This window comes from Barbus barbus (genome assembly GCF_936440315.1).
Source record: "Barbus barbus genome assembly, chromosome: 13".
Lineage (NCBI taxonomy): Eukaryota > Metazoa > Chordata > Actinopteri > Cypriniformes > Cyprinidae > Barbus > Barbus barbus.
The window spans coordinates 16,921,396-16,937,321 of NC_136741.1; the positions used below are offsets into that span (position 1 = coordinate 16,921,396).

The window sequence follows — 15,926 nt, forward strand, 5'->3', positions numbered from 1 at the left end:
GATGAACTACTTGGCTAACCTTCACATTCTCTTAATGGATATTTGAAAGTTCATTGTTTACACTTGAAGGAAATGTGATTTGTATTGGTTTTAAGTGCTTTGGAAATCACGCTGTTATTCTCAATTGGTTACGAAATGTTTGCTGGGTTTTATTGTTTTGTTGTTGCTGCTGTTGTGTGTGTGTCTATTTATTTGAAAGAAATGAATAGTTTTATTCAGCAATGGCACTTTAAATTGTTATTATAAATAATTGACATTCTTTTGAACTTTCTATTCATCAGAGAATCCTGAAAAGTGTGACTGACTGGAGTAATAGCTGATGAAAATTTAGCATTACCATCACAGGAATAGATTACATTTTAAAGTATACTGAAGTTATTTTTAAATATTACTCAAATAAATGCAATAAGTGAACACAAGACTTCTTTCATACAGAACATCTTAAAAAAGTACATTTTACACAGTTGTACAGGAGTTGCTCCAGAATTTCCTCTTTAATATTTAGAATTTTTAGTTTTCAGTTCAGTTTTAATAATAAACTGTATAACTCCTATGTTTAGTCTAACCTCTCAGATCTTCTTGTCAAGTGTTTAAATATTATTCCTTCATAGTAGGACCTGCTTTTTCTTCAATATTTATTTTTGTTCCTTTTTAGACATTGTGATGATGTTTTTCAAGTCTGTGCATATGTGTGTAAGTGTGTGTAAAAATAGCCTCTCTAGCAGCCAATAATAGCGCAGTAACAAGTGGACGTCTTCAACCTATGTCGTTCACATTTGTCCAGGAAAGGATGAGGGCGTCAGGCCACATTTGCTTTCAGTGCTGGCATTTGCAGTGAATCACAGCGCTATTTCAGATTGGTGCCTATGCCTAAATGAGTCTTTTGACCATGCTAGAATGACCTCAGTTAAATCAAGGACTTTCGACTGGTCTGAGCAATTTAAAAATGGCTCTTTGCCTGAGGATATAATTTTGGTGTTCAGTGTTTTCTTGTGAAATTAAAGCTTGCCATGTTTTTTGTCCAGTTAGGTTGTTCGTTACGTACACATATTGGTCTGTGTGTTTAGAGCACCTTTTCTCAAGTGATGAGAGTATTTTTTTCTGAGCTACAATGAATAAGCCATGAGTTACTCATGAGGTCACATTTTGTCTGTATTCTACTTCTTGTCTGACTACAGAACAACAACTTGGAGCGTGCGCTTGACTGGATATTCACACACCCAGACTGTGAGGATGAGAGTGAGGCTATGTCAGACACGGCAGACACAGAGCCCAACAATAACAGCTTCTCAAACGCCAACGCCCACAGTGACTCCTCGCTGTCTCCAGATCAGGACCTATCCAGCCCCCATGTCAGAGACGGGCCCGGGCGTAAGTGCTTACAGAATACTGAGTTCAACAAACAGTGGTCAAGACATACTGAGGATTACAATGTCTGCATACGTTGCTGGTTTGATATGTCATTGCTGATGTTGTTGTTTTTTTCTTTTTCAAAGGTTACGAACTGTTTGCCTTCATCAGTCACATGGGAGCATCCACAATGTCTGGTCATTATGCGTGTCATATCAAAAAAGAGGGCAGGTATGCTGATTATAATGTGTGTTATTTGTTTGCACATTGTTATTTTGTGTATGTGTTATAATCAGACTGATTGTGGACAGACTGATTGCAGAGAGTATAATGTGTTGTTGACAAGCACAAAACAATTCTTCGAATAATGTATAACAGAAAAAAATCTAAAATATTGAATTCTTAGAAAGTGTATAAGTATGAATGTTTTTTTTAAAAACGTATAAATGTTAAAAAATATATATTAAAAACACATTTTAAATAAAAAAGTATAACTGTTTTACATATAACTGTGTATATATATACACACACACACACAGATATATAGATATACTGTACAGTATATAGATAGATAGATATATAATATATATACTGTATATATATACATATATATATGTAGTATTTTATAAATTTAGTTTTGTTCATTAAAAAAGTGGAAACGTTTAAATTTTACAATTATATATATATTGTATTTACTGTATATTTATATATGATATATTTTCATATTTTATATATTTTATAATTACACTCATAAATAAAACGTATAAATGTTTAAAATTAAATTTGAATAACATTTTAAAAAACATTTTAAGTAAAAAAAAACATAATAAAGTTAAATAAAAAGTAATAATAAATAAATGTAAAATAAAAAAAATACAATTAATTATTAGACAGACTCTAAACATTCTAAATGTATACTTTCATAATTTGTAATCATTTATAAATGTCAAGAATTTTTTTAACACATTTTAATTTTTACAAAAATAAAAAATTAGTTTGACATTATATTTATATATATATATATATATATATATATATATATATATACTCAAACTCAGATATCTTTTTTACTTCCCTAGATGGTTGATTTACAACGACCACAAAGTATGTTTGTCAGAGAGGCCTCCTAAAGACTTGGGCTACATGTACTTTTACCGGCGCCTGTCAAGCTGCTAGATCTGGACCTTCATAACATTATGCACAGCCGTTTGGCCAGAGAGGTGTGTGGGGCACCGCTGACACTGCTGGAAACTAGGGAAGCATTTACATCTGAGAGATGGAGAGAGGACCTCTCAGTCCCTGCCAAGACCTGCACAGACGCTCATACCACAGGAGCGGTCCAGCAGGGAAGCCCAAAGTGTGTCATTCGTCTGAGTTTTGTTCATTTGTTCGTCTCGTGTCTGCTTTAAAGGTACAGTGGGGTGCGTGCAATTTTAGGTATGCAGATTTTTTTTTCTTAATATATTCTCAAAATATTTGTTATATTTCTCTTTGAATACTTTAAGCTCCTGTGCCAGTATTGTCCAGATGTACTTCTTTAATTCTAATACAATGTGTGCCTGCATTTACAAATGTTTTTACTGCCATCTCAGCAGAATGTACTCACTGCAATTCATTTCAAATCCTTCGGGTTTTACAGTTGTTCAACAACAACAACAAAAATCTGTCAGAATGGATTTCAAATAGCGATCACGTTAAGTGGATTTTGTGGGAGCTGCAATCCATCCAAAACATAATGTGATTATTTCACAAATTTTTTTTTTTAAAAAGTGTTAGCAGACATGTTTATTGAAATATTGGACTATGGTCCTTGTTTGATAGGTTTGCTGTTAGATATTTATTCTAGCATTCAGATTGATCTATGTATGTGGCACCATCGACTTATTCTTTAAAGGAATACCCAAAAATTTCTGAAAATTGATGTCCAAGATATAGATGAGTTTGTTTCTTTATCAAAACAGATTTGGAGAAATTTAGCATTCACTTTCTCACCAATGGATCCTCTGCAGTGAATGGGTGCCGTCAGAATGAGAGTCTAAACAGCTGAAAAAACATATAATATGTTTTATATGCATATGTGCAATAATCCACAAGTAATTCTCACGACTCCAGTACATCAATTAACATTTTGTGAAAAGAAAATCTGCATGTTTTTGAGAAACACACACTTTGCAAGATATTAACTGATGGGCTCGAGAAATGTGTGATGCTTTTATCAGCAGTTTGGACTTTCATTCTGACGGCACCCATTCACTGCAGAGGATCTGTTGGTGAGAAAGTGATGTTATGCTAAATTTCTCCAAATCTGTTTCAATGCAAAAACAAACTCATCTACATCTTAGATGGCCTGAGGGTGAGTACATTTTCATTTTTTTGTGTACTTTTCCTTTAATGGAGGTTTATTCTACCCAGCAGCACACGTTTGTTTAGTTTCCATACCTTTAGGCAGAAGTGAACTTGTACTTTTATGATTTTTTTCATATTCAAGAACATTGAGCCTCATTTATTGGCATGCCTTGAAGAATATTTCATTTGTACAATATCATCACATTCAATTTTATGATAGCTGTCAGTCGGTCTGTGATAGCTGACCAGAAAATGCAACGATATCACATATTCATGCAATGTTCAAGTGCTTTACTTTTAATCATATCTGAAGCCGTTTAAAGACTGGGATGCCTTTGAGATCGTTCCGTTTCATTGACTTCCAGTCTCAAAGAATGTAAAACAGTTTTTATCCCGTACCTAAGCAATATGTGATGACATATTGCATATAAAGCTGAATTATATGCAGTGTCACACATAGAACTATCTCAGATACATGTATGTATTGGTGCTCAGTGTTACCAAATCTCAAGCTCTCAAGCTTTATGACATATCTGACAAACTTGGCTCCGCCTCCATCACCATTTACCAATTTCAAACCTTAGACATTTCATTTATTTGTTGAAAAGGTGTGTCATTAACAAACAAAACCCGAATGCGTCCTTGGCAAGTATCCTTTAAAGTGTTTTATTACGCTGTGAGCCTCAGTCTGAAGGTTAGTGTTGATTTAACATTTAATATTCATTGTTTTTGACATAATCTCACTCAGGCTGAGGTGGGGCCTGTTCATCTCGATTTATTTCAACTGGATGTTGCACATTCTGTTGTAGATTGTATCATGTCATGTTTATTTCTGTTGTGCACTACCTTTTATGTTGGGAGTTCAGTGTCTTTGTTTCTTTACCTTGTGTTGTGCATGTGTATTATCCATCCGAGGTTCTCTCGCTCTTTCTCTCCTTCTCTTTCTTACTTTGAATGAATATTCATACCCATTTCCTCCTGCTTCTCTTTCTGTCTCTTATATTTCTGCTCTCTTTTTGGGTGTGAAAGTGGATGCTTTTACCCCACCTTTCTCAAACATGCCTTGATTTATTTTTTCAGTATGTGCACTAAAAATCAGAGGTTAGTCAGTTGACATTTTGCAATATATTGTTGATCTTTAGCGGGTTCTGTTTTTCATGGAACTGAAGGTCAAGTGGTATGTTTTTGTTTATCTTTTTCTTTTTTTTGCAAAAAGTGTGCCAAATCTGTAGTTACTTTCCAAACTTGCCCACTTGTTTGTTTTTTTTGTTTTGTTTGTTTTTTTTAATGGATTTTCTGATCCATATATTGTTTAGAAACACAAACATGGCAAATGTGGGAATCCTCATTCGAAAATCTGTTCAAACATAGTCTTGTGACTCCTAATGTTTGGATTGTTCAATAAAATCCACAATTGTTTCTCTGTGCCATTTTCAGTTTGGTTATGCCAGATTGGAAACGGGAGATTTCAACCGTGGAACCATTTGTTTTTGAGCCCCTAAAAAAATAACAGCTACATGCGCTCATGGCAACAATTTGTGATCAACAGCAACAACCAGGCATACAAACTCTATTCCAATGTTTTATTTTAAAAGATAACTTTTGTATATGCATCTATCTTTTAAATATTGGGCCAGAGTTAATAAAGCCTATGGCAAACATTCAGAAAGTTTGCATGTACAAATTCAGAAACACAGCTCTGAATGATGCATAACATATATTTGAGTCTCTAACTCTAAAGGCTTTCGTAAATCTGGCTATTGTAATAGTAATATAAGTGACTATAAAGAAGGTCTTATTAAGATTAATCACTGCATTGCAAAAACTGCTCATTTGTAGATATTTTACAGTTAATATGCCATATTCTTCAGATCAATATATACTTTGAAATGCAAAATATTGTGATTACAGTGATATATAAGTCATAGAAATGAAGGGTATAGATTAAAATAGGCATGTCAAGGTCATGCATATAAATAAATCTACAGCATTCAAAAATAAGTATATTCGGCATGCGATCATACATCAGGAGTACTTCTGAAGCATGAATTCATCTAGACAATCACACCTGAGATTGTACAAAGTTCTAGAAAAGGAGAGGTTTGGCCTCAGGCATGAGAGAATCTACAGTATCTACTGTAACATTCAGCTACAAAGCACAAGCCTGTTCTAACTGTATCAATTAGCATTTACAGGACTTTCCAAATAGATTTGGATACAGAATAATAAAATAAATATAGAGCAGTAATTAAAGAAATATGGGAACAATTAATAACACTTTATAATGGGTGCTTGAATAGCTTTGCATGCTTTTTCATTGATATAGTTTTTTAAAATAAATAAATTCTTGCACTAGGTGGGAATAATGAAAATATATGACACTAAAAATAAAAGCTCAGCTGGGTTAGGGAGCCTTTTTAACTAAGAACCATTGCTTAGGCTACGTCTAAATTAATCCAGATATATTTGAAAATGGCTTTTTGTTACACTGGCATTTTCCAATAGTTTCACTTCCTCATTAAAATGTTGAAAAAAACTGGAAAACGTGATGAACACTGAGGAATGTAACCAAACGGTTGCCGGTAGCCATTGGCTTACATAGTATGGGAAAAAAATACTGTGGAAGTCAATGGCTAGTAGCCGGTAGCAGCTGGCCGGTAGCTGTTTGGTTATAAACATTCTTTAAAATATCTTCTTTTGTGTTCAACAGAAGAAAGAAGCTCAAATAGGTTTGGAACAACATAAGGGTGAGTAAATGTTAACATCATTTTTCATTTTGGGGAGAACTATCCCTTTAAATCAACTTAATATGCACGTATAACTGTTTCAACTCACTGAGATGAATCCGAGAGACCCCATATAAAGTTGACACGCTATTCTTCTTGCACAATCATTTTCTTAGCTAAATATTTCACCACTTAATAGCGTGTCCAGGGTGCACTCGATTGCTATTCCATGTGTGGTGTCACCATATGTGTATGTTTTTATCCCTGCAGTAATGTAATATAAAGATTTTAAAGATTGTAATATCTTTAATGTGCAGGTGAATAGCACATAGCTGGCATATGTGGGGACGTAAGGCCAAAATGTTGATAAAAAGGCGCATTTTCAAATGTATCTGGATTCATGTAGACATACTGTAGCCTTAAAATACAATAAACCATCTACACAGTATTACCAGATCTTCTACCCTCTACCTACCAGTTTACACTTTAAAATACAAAAAGTGACAAAGCAAGTACAGCTTTCTGGTGCTTTAGGCTTTTCTTCTGCTTCCGGCTGCATGAAGAAAAAAATCTATAGGTTTTGCATAGCATTTTAAAACGTAGGACTTTTCTTGAAGCGCATATGCAACACTAAGCACACCGATGAGCAAAATAAAATATCATGCAAGCTGGAGATGAACCACTGAACAATTACAATATTAGGGTATAAAACTGTGAAGCTCACAAATAGTTTGTCTTATATTTTGGGCAGTTTCTTGTTTTCCTGCCAATCCCAGGCTGATAACTGTGGCAAAAGGGGCAGTATATCTAATTCCCTGCATCAAATTTTGTGAAATAATCAGCGTAACATTTCAAAGATGTGGTATGTTTCACAAAAAGACCTTGATGGAACATAGACTTCAACATCAAGAGGTCAAAGTATGGCAAGGAATGGCTTTTATCTGATATCATACTGATAACATCTCTATAATTTATTTTACATGCAAGATAAGTAAGGCTTTTTAATCTGGTCTGCAAGCTCCAGGAAATAAAGGGGACGATGCAGCAGAGATCAGGTGAGGAGTGTTCAGGGTTGAACTAAGTGCCACCAAAATCTATAATAACCCCTCCATCTCAAATAAAGAGTGCAATCAAACCAATACATGAAGTCTACGCAGTACAGTACATGTCTAATCAAGTCATTAAAGTGAAGCCAATGTTGTTCTTGTACATTTATAGTCTGCGTTCCTCTCATCAATTGTGGTTTCCTCCGATTCCCACTGTTACATTGCAGGTCTAGCTGATATTTTCTCTAAGGCATACTTGTACAATCTTCACCCGGCATTGTGCTCTTTAGGGTAATCGTAAACTGATGTGCAAATCTAGTAAAAGAGTATCATTCAGCACTCAGTTCTCAGGAATGTAAAGGTGCTCTGCGAAACAAAGGTTGCTTTTCTGACAAAGTTCTTCTGATAAAGGACTTTGGATATTTGCCATGGTTAAAGGGTATCCTCGCTCACATATCCAGGTTAAAAGCTCTCATGAGTAAGTCCAGGTCTCCTATGTTAGCAGCTTGAAAGAGCTCTGGCTGGTCCAGCATGGACAGGGCTATCCGCAGGGCCGCCCAGATGTTTCCAGACATGACCTGGTGCGAAAGCTGCCGACTCCTGCTCTTCCTCTGCAGGCTAAGAGCCGTCAGGAAATTACTGGCTGCCTCCCTGCAATAAATAAACTATTAAATAAATAAAACGGATATCTCTATAAATATGGGCACTTTCGGCCCTGTGGACATTCAGAGAATATTTTTCAGAGGTTTATTTACTTTGTCCTTAACAATCTACAACAGTGAAGAATTCATCACTTTTCATTGATTCAATTCATCATATCCACCATATTTTTTAAATTATACATTGTTTATTAGCATTCTGTGGTGGAAAATAATGCTGAACATTAAACACATTTTTGCAATAAAATGGCAGACTCATTTGGCTTGCTAAGGCTAATTGTATGCATTTGAAATACCCAAAATTAAAATATTTTCACATATTTTAACAAATTTGATTGGAAATCGTGAATACTAAAAATTTTGTTTGCAAGTTATATTTACCCATTTTTTATATTGTACCTGCTCTTTACCTAAAATCTATCTATCTATCTATCTATCTATCTATCTATCTATCTATCTATCTATCTATCTGATTATAAGGCTTATACAAAACTTTCAACCTTCTGGCTTATCATAATCATAATTAATAAAACTTTTAGGTTACACTTTATTTTGATAGTCCACTTTAGACATTCATTTGCAACTAAAGTAAAGTAAAAGTAAAGTCGTGACGTATTGTCAAGTATGGTGACCCATACTCGAAATTGGTGCTCTGCGTTTAACCCATCCAAGTGCACACACACAGCAGTGAGTAGTGAACAAATGCACACACACACACACACACACACACCGTGAACACACACCCGGAGCAGTGGGCAGCCATGCTGCAGCGCCCGGGGAGCAATTGGGGGTTCGGTGTCTTGCTCAAGGGCACCTCAGTCGTGGTATTGAGGGTGGAGAGAGCGCTGGACATTCACTCCCCCCACCTACAATCCCTGCCGGCCGGGGACTCGAACCCGCAACCTTTCGATTACGAGTCCGACTCTCTAACCATTAGGCCACGACTTCCCCTACATGTCTACTATCTCTCAGTAGGTTAGGTTTAGGGCTAGTAGAATAAGTTGACATACAGTATACTTGCAAAGTTTCTTAGTCAGTATGTTGTATGTTGTGGACCCATCAAAATAAAGTGTTAGAAGATATTAAGCAGGCCGTCTACTAATACTCTAATGACTGCTAGTTGACATGTAGTTGCAAAGTTACTTACTGTTAGTAGAATGTCTAAAGTGGACTATCGAAATAAAGTGTTACCAACTTTTATAATGGAGCTTCTTATTATGCAGATTAAAAAGCTGAGTGTGAGCCAAGAGTAAAATAATAAAATACGCTTAAATGCATCTGAAAAGTAGCTCAAATAAATTTTGAAGGCATTTAATGTGACCCTCATAACAAACAAAAAAATCTCTTTAAAAAACCAACCCCTGGGACACAAATTACCACCAGTTGAAGAAACACCCATAAATCAAGGAATAAATGTTTCGTTATTATGCTGCATTTATTCCAACAGAACCTCAGGATCAAAGTATTTAAACAAAAAGTTGGGGGATATATTTTCCATAATTTTCATGTCAAGCCCAACTCTCTGTCACAAACCTGTGAGCGCCCATGTTAATGCAGCTGATGCCGAGGTTGTAACGTGAGCGGATGAAGCCGGGCTGCAGCTCCAGGGCTCTGGTATAGGCCTCCACAGCCTCCTCGCTGCGATCTCCATTAGCGAGCGTCGCCCCCAGCCGATTCCACAGCAGGTAGTCCTGTACACACCAACGGCAAAAAGAAGCCCCTCCGGCTCAGTCACGGATCAAAACAATTATCACTCTGCGCTTCAAAGATTACGCAGTTACATGTGACTGGTTTTTAATACCATTAAGATATGATCTGCTCTCTTACTTTTAGGGATAAAATATGACCTTTAAGTACAGTGACACTGCATAAAACAGGGGTACAAAGAAGTTGCCTAGTTCCTAATGTCACAAGGAGCCTGGTATTAGAGTTTCACTTCCACATTGCCATTATCTTTCATTGTATTAACGCTCTGAGCAAGCAGACATTACCAAGTCAAGCAGATGGGGAGGATTTTCGATTGAGTGTAAATGTAGTCTACACAGGGGGACAGAATTTGGCTTAGCAAGCATCAATCGTCGACAAGGTGACCCACAGGGTTCTGGAGTCAGCACTCATGAATGGTAAAGCTCCCCTCAAGTTTCAAATGAACTGTTTCAAAGATTTTGAAGACACTTTTTAAGCCCCGGTGACTTTTTCTACTTCTCTCCTTTGCCCTCTGCCTTTAGGGAGAGTCTCTGTATGATTTACCTCCGGCCGCACCGACAGCGCTGCGTTGAAGGCTTCTACTGCTTTGTTGAACTCGGAGCTGAGGTTATACAGCACTCCCAACCCTGTCTGCAGGTCTGGGTCGATCGTGTCAGAGTTGTGCTGGGCAGCTTCCAGGTACAGCTCCTTCACCTCGGGCAGCAGGGAGCTGGAGATAAAAAAAAAAGGGAGAGAGTGCAGAGACTCAGAGGCATTGTCCTTCAGGGACGTCCCTACCAGCAGCAACATCATCAAAATGTGTCATTTAATAACTTAGAAAAAGAGAAAGGGGCTCTCTAGAGAGAGATTTAAGTTGTTGGTGCCAAAAATATTCCATTTAGGAGGGATTGAAGTGCTGCATGCAGAAGAAAGTAGGGATGTTTGCAACACGGAGTGCAGTTGTAAACCTGTCACTTTAGCAAGGTGACCAGACTTGCCACTTCCCGGGGACACGTTCTGCACAGGATTTCTAAATTGCCTAAAATAACCAGGTGTTGCTCTCTATAGCTCTCGCGTTTCTTTGATGTAATACATTGATCGATTGCTGCAGTGCAAACAACCAACACCTGGTTATTTAAGGCAATTTAGAAATAATGTGCAAAAAGTGTCCTTGGGAAGTGAAACATTACAAAAACATTTATTTGAGAAAATTGTTCAAATAAATGACCATCATCCCCTTGACGCGACAGTAAAAGTTAGTAGGCTCTGTGTACAATTATAAAGGTTTGCAGGACTTTTTTTTTTTTTAGATTTTTTTTATTTTTATTGTTTGATGTTTTAAGGGGAAGGGGTTAATGGGGCTTGGTATAAAAAAAAAGGTTATTAATATAAAATAATTATCATATTAATAATTGAGCACTAATAGTTATTAAGCAAAATAAATAACCATTTTAGATTGTTTTCTGAAGCATTGTGTAACACTAAAGAATGAAGTAATGGCTGTTGAAAATTCGACTTTGCAGTCACAGGAATAAATTAAATGTTAAAATATATTAAAATAGAAATAGGTTATTTTAATTTGTAATAATATTTCACAATATTATGGTATGTTTAGTCAAATAAAGGCAACTTTGGTGAGCAAGAGACTTCTGTTTATCTATCTATCTATCCATTCATCCATCCATTTCCTGTAAATATATACACACACAATTGTTTATTATTATTTAAACCAAATTAAAAATGATTATTTACCAAATTAAATTGTATACAAAAAGTGAAGGTTTGTTAGGTTTCAAACGATACAACAAATGATATATTCTGCTATGAACGAGTTTGGGGGACTGACATCATACATCCACTAAAAATAACTTGGTCGAAAGTAACTGCAAAAATTGTCAAAAATTGAAGCCAGTTCTAAAATGATTATCATAATTTGTTTTCAAACAACATGTTTGTTAATATTTTGTTTCTACAGTAATGAAATGTATACATTTTTGGGGCTGCTGTATATTTCTTACATGGCACTGGATTTATTTGTAACCATACCAGCCCATTGTGGAAGGATAGGAGGGTCTCCGTGACCCAGGTGAGCCCTGCAGGTGTGTGCGGCTCTTCAGAAGTTGCTTGTATTTGGGGTTGTGCCTTATCCAGCTCAGCAACGCCTCACACGCTTCCTGCCTCATGCCCGTGTTGGTCAGGCTCACTGCCAGGGCCATGAGGGCCTGGAGGTTGTTGGGGTGGAGCTCCAGACACCTGCACACACATACAACAGGGAAGCATCTAAAGAACCGCTGCTTTTGATGGACACTAATTAGCTGTCTGCCATCATAATGAGAGGCAGATGCTTCCTGATTAGTGCTGGTTTTAATTCATGGGTGAATACTTGTGTCAACTTGTGTGCCTGCATGGAGACCATCTAAACATATTTCATAAAACCAAAATAAATCATTTGCTCAGTTTATGATGGAATTTGCCTTCCCTGTTTTACAATTGTAAGAAAAAACACGGCGTGGCTGACATCTGGATATTGTTTATTAGCGCACACTGGCTACACGGGTGCCTCAAAGAATAAAAATGGAAATGTAACGATGCCAAATAATGACATGACTGTCTTTATGACAGTCAGTAAAAACATTTCTCTTGTTGTCCATTAAAACAAAAGCAGTGCACATTGCTAATGAATTATCTGCTACATCCATCAGAAATTCCAGTTCTAATCTGATCTGATATAATCAGATTTTGGTAAAAGTATACTCACCCCCTCCCAACCCTCCTGCCCAAATAAGATGCTGGCTTTGTCCCAATTCACATGCTGACACTATGTACTAAAAAAAAGTACTTAAATATTACTTATGGATAAGTTTTGTGGAACACACTAAATTGCAGTCTGCATTTATGGACCTCTTAAGATCAAAAGGAAGTAATTTGACTATTTATGATCACATGAACCTGAGGTCAATTTATTTAAACGCATTTCAGTTTGGGATTTAAACACATTTACATCCAACTGGAAATTAATATTAATACTTTATTCAGCAAGGATGCATTAAATTGTTCAAAAGTAACAGTCAAGACATTTACAAAATAAATAAATAAAACAATTCAAACAAATGCTGTTCTTTTAAACTTTCTATTCATCCAAGAATCCTGAAAAATATTAAGCAGCATAAACATTTTCAAATGTGAGGATATTATTAGAATAATATATTAAATTATTAAGAGTAATATTGGATAATATTGGAAAGTTTCTTGTGCACGCCGGCTGCTGAAAATTCAGTTTCTCCATCACAGGAATAAATTACATTTTACTTTGTCACTTTGTTTGCATGTAAACTTTATCAGCATTTAGCTAAATTCTTTCACCTCTGGGTAAAACAGTATATTTAAGAAACTTGTGTGGCAGCTTTGACGTTACATTCCTTGTCACAGCTAAAGCTGTCAAATAACAGTCAAAAAAGACATTTAAGGTGGTGCATCCTAACTTAGTTATGATGTGGAAGAGTTTTATTGTAGTTCTACTCTATTTCTGCTCTACTATCTAATCTTGCATTCTATTTAGGATGAACAGGATGTGATCTGCAGCAACTGTGTGGTCCAACCACAGACGATACACCATTTTAAAATGACATCTTAAATTACATTAGGTAATATCAGAGAGGCAGACATTATAAAAGCACTCTATTCAAAACTGATACGAATACGCGGTACCAAAACAGAGCTTTGAATGTCATTGGTGATTAAAACACATAGATTGGAGTTTTTACCCCGGTTGCTCAGAGGAACATTGTATGAGATTATGGCTGGCTGTTCTATCCAAAATAAATGTAATCTCCCAAAGGCCTCTGTGCTTATGAAATGCAATTTTAATTGGATCACCGGGTTATTACAGTAGCTCTTTATCTCAAGCAGGAGAGAGCACAGCAGAGAGCTTTGTCTCATTTGGTGTCACAGATAGCCACATGGAGGTGTCCGACTCAAGGCCTTCTTCAGGTTGAAGGGTCTTGTTTATATTGCTTATACCATTTCTGTTCTGAATAGGGATTAAAGTAATATTTGGATTTGCAATAGACAAATCCATCAAGATGTTTTTAACTTCAAACCATTGCTTACTGTATCCATAATATTGCTTTCTCCAGTGAAAAGTCATCTCGTCTGAATCAGGAGAGAAATATGCACAGATAAAACATTGTTTATAAGCAAAACCGTCCAAAACAGTTCTAAACAAATATGTTAGTGGATTTTGATGTGAGTGGCAACAGGGGATGGACTTTTTCACTGGAGGAAGCACTATTATGTGACAATTAGAAGTGACAATTTAAAGATAATACACTTTAATGTGTAGTTTATTACAAAGACACAGCTTTTCACTTCACAAGACATTCATTGATGGACTGCAGTCAAGTGGATTACTTGTGGATTATTGTGATGGCACCCATTCACTGCAGAAAATCCATTGGTGAGCAAGTGATGTAATGTTACATTTCTCCAAATCAGTTCTGATCAAGAAACAAACTCATCTACATCTTGGATGGCCTGAGGGTGAGTACATTTTCATCAAATTAAAATTTTTGGGTGAACTATTCCTTTAACCTTTATCTTGACTTGACATTGATGGTACAATCATCAACTATACATCCAGTACTAGTACAAAGCAATCCATTCTAACTCTGCTTTGGCTTTATTTTTGCCATAAACACCCATTCACATCCTAAGTGTGATGACTCAAACTTCAAGAGCGATATCATTTACATATGATTCATGCAGGGATACTTCCTTACCTCTGGAGGGAGACAATTGCTGCCTGCTCATTCTCATTCTCTGCTTGCGTGGTTCCCAGCACCAGCCAAGCCTGAAAAGAAAATAGGTATTGAACAATGAGCATTGGGGTTATGACCTTGACTCCGGCGAGGAGCTTCTATTGTGCGCGAGCTACAGTGCTAACCTGGGGGAAATGATTCATTTTCAAAGGCCTGTGGCTCAGACACAGAACACAATGTTAGCGAGGAATTAAATGGATTTGTGTTGCCATTTCTTGAAGATGATGAATCATTGGATGTATATCGCTAGACATATATTTAAAGTTTAGGATGTTGATTTAAGTATCATTAATTATGTGGCTGAATATTTATGCTACGATTCCTCTATGAATCATTTGTGGGGTTATGAACACTGAGTAAGACTAATTATTTGAAGATAAGCTTGTTAACTTTGTGTAGGAGGAAACTGCATTTCAAAACCCTCATGACAAGGCCACAGTTTGTAAATACAACGGAAAGTGTATTAATGAGCCTTATTAATAGAATATCTTAACATGGTTGACTGAGTCTTAACTTAAAATATTCAATATAGCGTACATATGATGGAAGCAAAATCTCCCTGAAATGCCACTTGCTTTGTAATATTATCTGTTAACATTCAGCTTTTTTGGATACACAATCATTTAGCGGTGAATCATTCCAGGAGAAGAGGGATAATCCTCTCTGGGATGGAACTGAACCATTACATCATTATATCTTCTGGAAAAAAGGGAACCCTACTCAGTTTCAGGAGTGTTAATGGTTTGCCATCAGTCACTGTCAAGTACAATGTCTACTACAGAGCTCTCACTGAAAATTAGCGAGAACATGGAACCCCCTGCCTTGGCTAATCATGCCATGATCTGTAAAATGTTCAGTGTGGGCAAGAACGTACCTACTGCTTATCACTTTACGTAGGAAAGGTATGACGATAGATTGGCAGAACATGTTTTCAAGCTGTGCAGACGTTGATTTGATGAGAGTACCTGGCTGACTGTTGTTGTTTTATAAGCCCACTCGCTCACCTCCGAATCCTGAGGGTCCTGCAGCACAGCTGCTTCCAGAAGAAATACAGCGTTAGGCAGGTCTCCCTCTCTGGACTTGCGTAATCCCTCATCAAATGCATTTGGCCAGTCTTTGAAAGGGTTATCTGTGTGGAAGTAGTATCCCTGAGGAAGAAATAGTGGACATAATTAAATAGTGCACAATTTCTATAAAAGATTTTGCACACTGGTTAAATAAAAACATAAAAATAAATAAATAAATTAATTAATTAACTGTGAAGGTTTTACTGAATAATAATAATAATAATAATAA

General features: G+C 36.3%; 2 protein-coding genes across 4 annotated transcripts in view; one reads left to right on the top strand and one right to left on the bottom strand.

Annotated features, from left to right (window-relative positions):
* The window catches only part of LOC306878757 (ubiquitin carboxyl-terminal hydrolase 13-like), a 28,929-nt gene extending 23,757 nt beyond the window's left edge, over positions 1 to 5,172 (top strand). The window contains exons 19-22 of one of the 3 annotated variants that reach the window (XR_013784966.1): positions 1,179 to 1,371; positions 1,497 to 1,581; positions 2,430 to 3,358; positions 3,610 to 5,121. Coding sequence is in view for 2 of the 3 variants with exons in the window: in XM_079431273.1 (XP_079287399.1) it covers positions 1,179 to 1,371; positions 1,497 to 1,581; positions 2,430 to 2,526 (375 nt within the window). In the remaining variant the exon portion in view is untranslated. Of the gene's footprint in view, positions 1 to 1,178; positions 1,372 to 1,496; positions 1,582 to 2,429 lie in introns of all 3 variants that reach the window. The other 2 variants (XM_079431273.1, XM_079431274.1) reach the window with 2 other exon arrangements.
* A 2,745-nt stretch (positions 5,173 to 7,917) lies between these two features.
* The window catches only part of LOC306879088 (PEX5-related protein-like), a gene marked incomplete at both ends in the record, with an annotated part of 79,616 nt that continues 71,607 nt past the window's right edge, over positions 7,918 to 15,926 (bottom strand). The window contains 6 exons of the mRNA XM_079431794.1: positions 7,918 to 8,119; positions 9,661 to 9,818; positions 10,378 to 10,543; positions 11,860 to 12,066; positions 14,592 to 14,662; positions 15,635 to 15,778. Coding sequence (XP_079287920.1) covers positions 7,918 to 8,119; positions 9,661 to 9,818; positions 10,378 to 10,543; positions 11,860 to 12,066; positions 14,592 to 14,662; positions 15,635 to 15,778 — 948 coding nt within the window. The remainder of the gene's footprint in view (positions 8,120 to 9,660; positions 9,819 to 10,377; positions 10,544 to 11,859; positions 12,067 to 14,591; positions 14,663 to 15,634; positions 15,779 to 15,926) is intronic.